The 11,140-nt window shown below is 39.0% G+C and overlaps 1 protein-coding gene across 1 annotated transcript; it reads right to left on the bottom strand.

Annotated features, from left to right (window-relative positions):
* Positions 1–418: 418 nt before the first annotated feature.
* Positions 419–10,555, bottom strand: hoxb3a (homeobox B3a). Its single transcript, XM_077557592.1, has 3 exons — positions 10,418–10,555; positions 9,613–10,310; positions 419–4,510 (listed from the first exon to the last, which is right to left on the bottom strand). Exons 1-3 carry the CDS (start codon positions 10,477–10,479, stop codon positions 3,639–3,641), a joined length of 1,632 nt encoding a protein of 543 aa, XP_077413718.1. The 5' UTR covers positions 10,480–10,555; the 3' UTR covers positions 419–3,638.
* Positions 10,556–11,140: the final 585 nt, after the last annotated feature.

Raw genomic sequence — 11,140 nt, 5'->3', positions numbered from 1 at the left:
CCCGTAAAATCCTTTTGAATTCAATTGTTCTTGCATTGATTGTATTAATTTACCTTATTATAGAACGTCAACATTATTTGATCTACTGCACACGCTCACCCTCCTCTTTTTCTAATCAGTCAATTGCTTGCATAATTCAAAATGGAAAAAAATGACCCAGATAGTTTGATATCAACAAATTTTATGAATGTCATATATGCAAACTTTTATTAAATGCTTTACTTTAATGCATATAGTTATATTTATTGTCAAACACAACTAGTGCTACCTTTAACGTAACCATCCGATGTCAATAATCTGTGGTCAAAATTAATTGTGCGCTCAATTTAACTTTGACAGCACTAATGTATATAAATATATACTCTACAGCATATTCAGTTTTCTGCCAGAGAGGATGTTGAAAAAGTGAATGAAACTCTGAATAAAGTAACATTTTATTAAGGAATTGCTGGACAGACAACTCTATAAACAATTAAATAAAACGTTGATAAAGGGCAAATAAAGAAGTCATTGTTCTCCAAAAAGTTCTATTTTCCCCCAGCTAATACATCAATCAAAATTCTACATTATGCATGGATGGGTTACCAATCCCCATCCTTGTCATATCCCTGTACATGTCAAGACAATTATGTACAAGGGTAACTGTAGGAACTTAAAAAGTACTTATTCCTTATCAAAATACAATAACTAAAAATGTAACTTCAGTACAATTGACAAAAAAGAAACACAATGTAGTTTTTTTCTTTTATAACATGTAAATGCTAGAAAATTACAGTATTTTTTCTCAATATAAATACATAATGGATAAATAATGATAATGCAGTGAGACAAGTCTTTTAAACTGGCTATCAAATAAATATTTTATATGAATGTTCACTTGAACTCACATTTGAAAGACTCTGATCGAAGAGCCTTCCTTCAAAATAAGATTTTATTTTTTATTTTTTTATTTGTACCTTAAAAATGTAAACTCTAAGTGCAACGGTGATGCCCAGATGCAAAAATTTGCATTTGTGTAAATCACACTTTTAAAAAAATCTATGAGTGTATTTCCAGAAGATCAAAGAGTGTAAACAGGACCAGATAGATTTAATGCTTTTAACACTGAGTTAATTAGTTGTAAAAAGGTTTCTTCATTTTTGTGTATTGCCCAAACAACTCTTTGATTGATCAAACAAATAAACCCATTTTTTTATGTGTACACATTTCTGGGACTAACATTTTTCTTCAAATATATACCCTGTATCCATTTTAAAAGTCAAGATATGTGAGGAAAAAAAACAAAAAAATATATATATAAAAGAATGATGCCCAACGATTTATGTAAACCCTTCCATTAGTGAAAGCGAGGGAGAGAATGGGCATAAGCATAAATAAAAGGCATTCTCAACTCTATACCCTGTATCAATGATGTGCGAAAAGAAGGTCATAAACAAACGTAACAATGTCAGCAGCTGGTGTTACCTGACTGCACATTTACCAACAATAGGAAACTAGCTTAGCATTGCTGTGTGTACAAAGGGTGGTATGCTAAAGTACTTAGAAAGACATTGTATGTCTGTCATGGTAGGGATCTACAGCCTTGGAGCATTCCAAACAGTGGGAGAAGAAGTGATTGTAGGTGTTAAATTTGTGTATAGATGCATAAATAGTATCATAGAAAAGTGTTGCCCTAGTCAGAAGTAATGTGCTGTTGTGACATATTGATCACAATGGGTTAGTGATTAAATGTGGATCCACACAGACATGTGGCAGGAGGTGAAAAGAGACAGAGGATCACGAATCAGCGTTTTTATGCACTTACTGGAGAGGCAAGAGTGAAGAGTGCCAGCTATTTTTTCCTCTCTCTAAGAGCTCAACACGCTCAGCTCAGTTGACAACAACATGTGTTGCCTGGAGGGGAAGAAAACTCACAGTCATTAATCTCGCCACCTCAGTAACTTCCCATTAAACACTCCACTATTTCATCTGGAAGACTTGTTTGTATACAGTTCTTGTGGGCTTTTTATCATTTAAATGAGATCTCACTCTGTTATTCAAAATGAATATTAATAAGTTGCTCAATTGAATAAACATTTTGAGATCTATGGAGATCAGGTCAGGTTGCTACCGAGTTTGGAATTGGAACGCTTTTAACATTAGCTTTTTATTAGATATATTAAAGACAAATGCTTCTTTTTCGGGTTGTGGTTTTGTCATTTCTACTTAGTGTACTCACAAGCTTGGCAGTATCACACAATGCTATTTTTTTCCTAACTTTTATCCATACCACTTGTCCTCATTGGGGTCGTTGGTTGGTTACTGGAGAAATCACAGCTGAGTTTGGGTGAGAGGCGGGTAACACTCTAGACCAGTCATCAGTCAGTCAATCGCAGCCACAAATAGACAAACAATTCACACTAAAATTTAAAAGCAGTGGGCCCCAACCACCGGTCCGTGGCCTGGTGCTGATCCAATAACAATCCTGTCAATTACCTCTCCTAAAGGACAATATTTGTCGGACTGAGAGATTATATGATCGAGAATCGTAATATTACGGTCACCAGCTGTGAGCATATCAGACGCCGTGGAAATGTGTGTGACAGCAGCCGATCAAAGTTTACATTTTCCTTCTCTACTTTCTACTAATAAACAATGACTCAGTGTACTGCTAAAAGTCCTTTGTCTGAAGATTAAGCTAGATTGATGAGCAAAGTTCGTCACCATTGCAAAGCAACGTGAAGTAAATGAAACCATTGTGCAAGGTATATCCTCAAAAACTGGAAACTCAACAATTCTTGTTGAATCATTTGAACAAGTACCAACCAAGTGATTATGTGGAAAATATGAAAAGGCGAGCAGCGTTTGCACAGCCTGCCTATGTAAACATTAGCAGTTTAGTCGCTACTCACGAGCCGTGCATCCATCGGACCAAAGCAGCAGTCAATCGTGTAGTTTTTTGATCATGGACAATAGCACGTAGCAACGATAACACCGAATGTAGGATAATCTTAAAACTTTTACTGGATTTACACTTTGTGTACTTCATACGTTAATAAAATGGTGAAACACTCTCTAGTTACCTTCGTTTTTAAGACAGATGCTTGAAAACTAGCTATTTAAAAACAAGGTAAAGTCGTGATAATGAGCCCTTGGGGAAAACGTTGCCGGCCCACGAACAGCATCTGAACCAATCTGTGCAAAAAAGGGTTGGGGACTACTGATTAAATTGTACTCAATTTGCCTAACAAGCATTTTTTTTGGAGTGTGGGAGGAAGCCAGAGCTCCCAAACATAGACATGCCGCCCACTGTTACCCTGTACCGTACTGCCTGTTCCTAACTTACTGTATAAGTGTAAACACTTAGAGGTGCATGGTGAGTTTTCTGTTTGAGATGAATGAATACAAATTCAAATGGATTTCTAAGAGTAAAAGACATTGACATATTGCTAACATAAATGGGTAGAATTTATGAGCCAAAACATTGATTACTTCCCAAAGTGTCTGGAAAGCATAAACCACTGAATTGCTCCTCTCTGTCTCATTTCTGTCTCTAATGGCACCCCTTTTCCTGCAAATGAGTCCCCAAGTGTTAGTTCAGCCCGTTAATGAGTCACATTACTTGTTCTGTGTGGTCGTCCTTCATTTTCTTCCCAAGGCTACAGGTGAGTGAGCTTGGGTGCTTCTTGGATTCTGCCCTGAGTCGAGGTATGGTGCGCCGAGAGCTCTGTATACGTTGCATGTGTGGGCGGGTCACAGGGACCTGGAGGAACCCCTCCACTCACATTATGCTGGTTAGTGGCTGACATGGCCCCTGCACTATTGTATTCAATGGTTTGGTGATGGGATAGTGTGGGGCCAAGGTGATTTAGGCCATACATGGAGGGCCCGGAGCCAAGCATGGGTTCCACATAGCTGCCACCCCCCACATACACTGGACTGGCCTGCATGCTAGTGGGGGTTCCAAAGCTGGTACTGTTGGCCTGTACTAGGCTGTGGTGAGGATGTGGCTCACCGTAGTCTTGGTCTTGGTGACTATACTTCTGTTGTGGAGGGCAGCCCTTCATTGGAAGATTGGAGTAGGCAGTCGACATGGAGTAAGAAACTCCTTGGTGAGGTTTACCAAAGGATGGGGGAGATGGGGCATCATAGGCTGACCCTCCACCCCCACCTCCCCCAACCATTGGGAGCATTGAGTTGAGATAACTGGCAGAGGATTGCATGGGCAGAGGCGGTGAGCTAGTTGGTGAAGGCCCTCCTGAGCTGGAACTTAATCCTTTGGACTTCTGGTCCTTTTTGTACTTCATGCGTCGGTTCTGGAACCAGATCTTGATCTGGCGCTCAGAAAGGTTGAGCAGGTTGGCCATCTCCACACGCCGTGGACGGCATAGGTATCGATTGAAATGAAACTCCTTCTCCAGTTCTACAAGTTGGCCGCTGGTGTACGCTGTGCGTGCTCGCTTAGATGTTGCGGATGACCCGCCAGTAGGACTTTTCTCCCCGCCACTGCCACTTTCACCTCCACCTGATGCTGCTGAGAAAGGAGAACGTTATCAGCGGACACTTAACAAGGAAATAACAGCGGGATTGAAATAGGAAAAACTAAAACTATGTTTTATAATACTTTGTTCTTCACTCTCAAAAACGTATTTATACGTTTTTTTTTTTCAAATATTATTTTTTATGCTAAGAGCATACAGAAGGCTTTGATGCAATTTCTAACCTGAAGAGGTCGCTTAAAGCAATGGTTGTGTGCATGATGTGCGACACATGTTCCATTAATAATAATCATTATTTGAAATATTGTTTATTAAAACAAATATTCCCACAGTTACAAGAGACAGCAATGAACCAGCAATGAAAAAAAAAAAAGAAATTAAAATTTCATTTTAACAGTTTTATTTGAGATTCAATTTGGTAAGTAGAGGGGGTGGGACAAGAGAAAAATGGCATTTTAGGGGTACTCCAGACTTGTTTTGTTTTTGTTTTTTAAAGATATTTTTAGGCATTATTTTCTCTTAGTTTTGTTAGGACACGTCATTTTACTTAGAAACTCATAATATTTTGTATGTGAATTACTTAAAATTTGATGGGTGGGACAAAAGATGTACCTCAATTCTGGAATGACTCATATTGCTGTGCAATCTATTTGTTTTAGTTTGGCAGAGTGACTAACGCCTCCCGTGCTGTCAAGTGACTGTTTCCCCAATCCAACATAAGCACTACTGACATTTGACTCCATTTCACCAATCAAACGGACCCAGACTCCATAACCCAGCACAGAAGTTAAGTGGCTCATTTAAGTGATGCATAGCAGAAACAGCAAAGGAAACAACACCATTCACTTGCAGTCAGAAGAGACACAAACCCCCTGGACTCACATTCAATCATTACTGTACGAAATGTGGAAAAAGAACAGTTATGTCATGCACTGGTGTCTATGTCTGCCCAAAAAAGTCATCATTTCAGCCTACAAAAAGTCCACTTCAAACATGAGAAATGGTGCAGGTTTCTAATCTCTGTCTCGTAAGCCTTGAGCGGATTCACAAGTGTGTTTCCTGTGGCTGTATTAATTTAGGTTTATAAAGATTTGATTTGTTTTAGTTAAAGCAGTGGATTTTAATAATCAAACATTGGAATAATATTACTGACAAAGTCGTTCAGTTATCTTTTTAATAAAATGATTGCTTAACATTAGAATTATGTGAGGCATATTTCTGTGTTATGTAAGGCATATGAGGCCGATTTGATACATATCGAGTAGAGTTGTACACCAATGGGTGGTAATTTGGTCAGATGCTCGTGGTAAATTACCGTAATAATAGAATCATAATTTGCAGACTTGAATCAAATGGAGTAAAATCACCAGAGAAAGTGTTTTGTTTACATTGTAGCAGTTTACCGAGTCTGTACTTAAGACAGTTTGACAGTTAGAGACTTAAACCATGTGGAAACGCCAGTTGGCGCATCTTAAAATAGAGTGTGTATGGAGCCTATACACTCAAAATCATACCCGATGCTCTTTGACAATGCTCTAAATCTTTTCTTTTCACTCCCTGCAAATCTTCTCTGGTGATATGACATCAAGTAAACACACCCATGTTGATCCCGAGGGTTTTTTCTTTACGGTTGGTTGTTAATAGGGGTGGGAATCTTTGAATGTCTCACGATTCGATTCGATTCCGATTTTTGGGTTTTCGATTCAGAATAACTTTTCGATTAAGAACAATTTTGAATCAAAATGATTTGTTTGACAATGATTTTTGCTTCAATTTATAGATGTTCAAGGAATCCTAATGATCTACTCCAGTCTGACTCGCTAATGCTAATTAGTGCTCTACTCGTGGCACTTTTATCACTCATAAAAACGGCTCCATGCTGCAAAAAACAACTTTTATTGGAATAACTTCATCGTGACTTTTTCCTTCTACTCTCTAATGTGGCTACAACTTAACACTGTATCAGACTGCATGGAACCACACTGCCCCTCAGTGGCCATTTGGGTACAACATGAACACCCATAAAGGCACACACAAACAAAGGGAAGACAGTATAAAATAATTTAAATAAAATCAACATTTAAAATCGATTCTGAATCGTACTAAGTGAAAATCGCGATTATTATGAGAATCGATTTTTGGGCACCCCCCTAGTTGTTAGTTCAAAGGCCAACAGCGCAACAAGTACAACAAAACATTTTGAAATGCTACGTGATTATTATGAGATAGGAAGCAAAACGTACATTTAAAGGCAAGCGGCTGTCCGCATAGATATTAATACATAGATCCTCCCCTCTGAGTGGCCGGGTTGAGCAAGTTCCACGATGGTCTTACAGCTCCAATGTTTGATGTTTGCAACAAACCCATCCGTGTCAAAATCACTAAAATAATTAAATGCGTTCTAACAAACTTTTTGGTGCCAAACACACGCAAGATTGCGGCTATATGCACATAATCAATAAGCTATAAGGCTTGCTCTATTGCTAATTATGAACTATGAATTGAGCTAGTTCATTTTAAAATTTGTGAGCTGAACTTTGAACTAGTTAGCGTAGAAAATAAATAATCTGATGTAGAAACAATGATGAAATAGATAACATTCGTTAATGTAAACGTAAATCAGAATGAACTTAACTCTACAAAATAACATTCTTAAAATATGTGCAAACGTTCTTACAATAATACTACAATATTTTCAAACGTGTAAACAACCACATTTTCCCAAGCATTGTTTGTAAATCCAAAGACACTCCAAACTTTAGGTTTTTATTTTCTTGGTTCGTTGACATTCATTTTCTCTATGTGAATCATCTGTTTCACCAGTGCTGGCACTATACCATCGGCTGTTTTTTCCGCAGACACAAGCAAGCCGGCGCATAAAAAATGCATTTAGCGTCATTGTGGGCGTGGACACAGCCATTTTTATTCATCTATCAAAGTGGCTCATATCATTCTCTTTAAATGCGGCGCACTGATAGTCGTTGACATGGGAAAAGAAGAAACGGATTTGCTCGAGTCAAATCCAATGACACCACCCACACGCCAGCAGAGCTATGAATATATCTGCCTGTGCCCCGATCAAATACACCAAAATTGCATTATACCTGCTCCAAAACTGTGATGTGGTTCTAGTCGGTGTATAGTTAAGACGACTTTTTGCCACGCAATTGTCAGACGTGTGAAAGGACCCACCCGGAATACCTAGCATGGTGCAAAACTATGAACCAACAACGTGCCTGCCTGCCTGCCTGACAATCATGAAACGCCAGCATTTCTGCATGCACTCTAAAAAATAGAGACCCAAGTCTCACTATAGCCAATCAACAACTCCAAAATCAATTCAGCTAAGGTTCCCTTGCTGATTCGTATAGATTGAGGAGTCTGTACCGACATAGCCGTATCTGACACCTACGTGAATAACTATCATGTCATATTGGTCTAGTGTTCCTGACCTTAATTTCTAACCTTTTAATTTACCCTTGGACATATTTCCAATGCTCTTAAAGTGTTTAAAATTAGCACACAAACCTTACAGCAAAAAAGTAGACGTATAACCATAACTCAGACTGCAAAAATGACTAAATAAACAAGACTGTCTGACATAGCTTTTAGGTCATTTGTCAATGGATTGTGAATGCCTGGGCGAACGTGTCTGTTGGCACTATTGTTCGAGCTTTCGCAAAAGCTAGCATCATTTCTGAGGAGCCACACGACAACGAGACTGACTCTGACAATGAGACGGAGCCTGCCGTGTTTGATGAAAAACTTTGTTTCGTTTCAGATACAAAAGATGAGGACTTTGAAGGATTTGCGGATTGATCAAGAGCAATGTGAGTACCTTGTTATAGACTTCAAATACAACTGAACACACTGTGTACATTGTTACAGTAAATACTTCAATAAAGTACAACCAAACTCAGTTTTGTTACGATTGCTGCCTTTTGAAAAACAAACTAGCGCTTGCATGTATATTTAGCATAATAGCATGCTACAATATGTTTTGAGCTAGCATATGTTTTACCGTGCCTGTGCCTTATACTACGGTGCTCCTTATGGTCGTGAAAATACTGTATGTCCATTTTTATTTTATTTTTATTTTATTTTACATATTTACGTTTTGTGGATGTCTGCATTCAGTTTCATCCCAGAAACATAAAAATATACAAAATAAATAAATGTTATTAATTAATTAATTAATATTAATACAAAAGACAAACATAAGTGTTTTTTCACATAGCATCGACGATATGCATGTATAGAATTGTATTTATTTAATGTCTGCCTGTGGTGACCATGCCCCATGAGTGGTGGGGGCAGTGGATGACATCCTCTATTGATCAGATTTTGATTGTTGTGACATGGTTGTACAATATCTGAAATTGTTCAGTCCCATTTCATATTTTTGTCTAGGTGACGTTTATGCTCTGATTAAAAAAATATAAAAATCTGAAGTTACTTGTTAACTCTGTGCTTACACTATACTTGAGTAGTTTTGAGGAGTTTAACTGACTACTTACTCAAATAATTATTTTGGAGAGCTCCATTTACTTTTAGTCATATTATTCAAAAGTAACAGAACGCTTACTTGAGTACATTTTTGGCTGAATTCTTAGGTAGGGATGCTGTGCAGGCAGAGCATCCTATCCCCTGATATTGGTTGTCACCACTTGATAACAGTGGCAGTTATTAAGAGACAAAGGCCTTGTTACTTGTTGTGGGCAGCTAAATTGCATCTTGGCCACAGAGGCAAACTCCCCTGCAGCAACACAGCTGCAGCAGAAATAATATGAACACAAAGGTTGCCTTAAATTCCCATTTAGTTCATTTAAATACCATCTAAATGACAATTGTCTTTTCTCTATCAGATTATTGCAAAATGGCAATACTATATGCTATAAAATAAATATTGTGTTTTTGAAATTATTTTATTAATTTTCTAGTTATTTTAGATTAAATAGTTTGTATATATTAATAATAAGTCAAAAGGAAATGTAGTGATGGAGAAGCAAAGAAAGGAAATTGGGGGGAGGGGTTCCTTTGATGGACTTTTAGAAGTTGGTAAGATTTAATAAAAGTAGAATTTGGTTGCTAGTTTGGCAGAGTGTGAAAAAAAAAAAAGATGGGTAAAACACACCGTTGCCCGAGTTCTTGCTTGGTGAACAGTTTTTCTGCTTGGTTGCCTGGCGGGACTCTTTCATCCAGGGAAAGATCTGCTTGGCCAAAGTTGGGTTGGAGGGCAGCGAAGAGGAAGAAGAGGAGGAAGTGGAGGATGACGTAGAGGAGGAGGATTTTGATGACCTATTGGGGCCTGACATAGGGACTGACGAGGCACCAGCACTGCCCCCTGGCTGCTGAGCTATGGTACTACCATCACTTGGATTGGGGGCCAATGGCGGAGACACTTGGGGGACAGTGTGGTGCTCAGGAGCCAGGGTGGGCCTCATGCAGCTGCCATTTGGCTCCTTGTTTTTGGCTGGCTGCTGCTGCTGCTGCTGCCCACCATTACTACCCAGTGTCTGCAAAGAGCAGGCAGATCGGTGGTAAGTGTCAACATCCAGATGGGTTGCTGACTGGAAGGCTGGCTGATGATGAGACCCTGGGACTTCATAGCCTCCAAAGCCATTGGCAGGTGCGGTTGCTGCCCCCTGCACCTGATAAGACGCATAGCCACCAAAAAGAGTTGAGTTGTCGTAGTATGTTGTCTTCTGCATGTCTGGGAAATGCGACAATGTCTTCTTTAGCTCCGGCCCTTGTTGAGAAACACTGCCGGAAGACCATTTGGCACCAGGGGTCACGTGACGGTGTCTCTCGAATGGCCTCCTGCAATCTGACCTAAAAGGTTAGGAAAAGCAGAAACAAGAAATGAGAGAGATAAATCCATCTTCTGCCACTGAAAGGCGCCATGACATGAATAGAAACCGGCGCTTTTCTTCCCTCACCTCCTGCCCCCCTCTCTTCTGAGCCCGAGCACAGGCTGCAGATGCTCTTGTGGAGGGGGCATGCGGAGGGCAGACCTTTTTTCTTCACACACACACACACACACACACACACGCACACACACACACACACACACACACACGCACACACACACACACACACACACACACACACACACACACTGTATATAGACTGTGACTGAATGTTAAAATAGGGTGCAGGGAGTAAAATACGGTATTTCTGAAATAACATTGTAATGACATTAGCAAGAAAAATAAAAAAGTGCATAATTGGCGATTGAATTCAAATAAACAAGTCATGTGCATGTGTATTTTTAAATTCCTTAATATGAGACAAATTATTTGCAAAAGGAGGTATTTCCTTGCATTGTTTTCGTTCTTGCAAGTTCAGGTTTGTTTGTTTTTTAGCTAAATGTATATCCTTACATGTCTGTTGTAATTAATAATAACTGTGACATTTTATGGAATGTCTGAGGCAAATTGGTCACTCTGTATGCTGTGTTCTAACTTCTAACGTGACTAATGCAGGTAGCCTATTTCTGTCAGCGTTGTAGTGTATTCGCGGGCTTGCCTCATGCCTCATTACTGCTAATTTAAAGGCTGTCATTGTTTCCAATTTAAGGTAACTTAACGTAAATGTATTGACACAACATGGCATGCATTCTTTTTTTGTATTACACACTGCATATACTATTTTTTTAAATT

This window comes from Vanacampus margaritifer, chromosome 2 (assembly GCF_051991255.1).
Source record: "Vanacampus margaritifer isolate UIUO_Vmar chromosome 2, RoL_Vmar_1.0, whole genome shotgun sequence".
Taxonomy (NCBI): Eukaryota; Metazoa; Chordata; class Actinopteri; order Syngnathiformes; family Syngnathidae; genus Vanacampus; species Vanacampus margaritifer.
The sequence above is the reverse complement of the archived record's forward strand: the minus strand, read 5'-3'. Positions and strand labels throughout refer to the sequence as shown.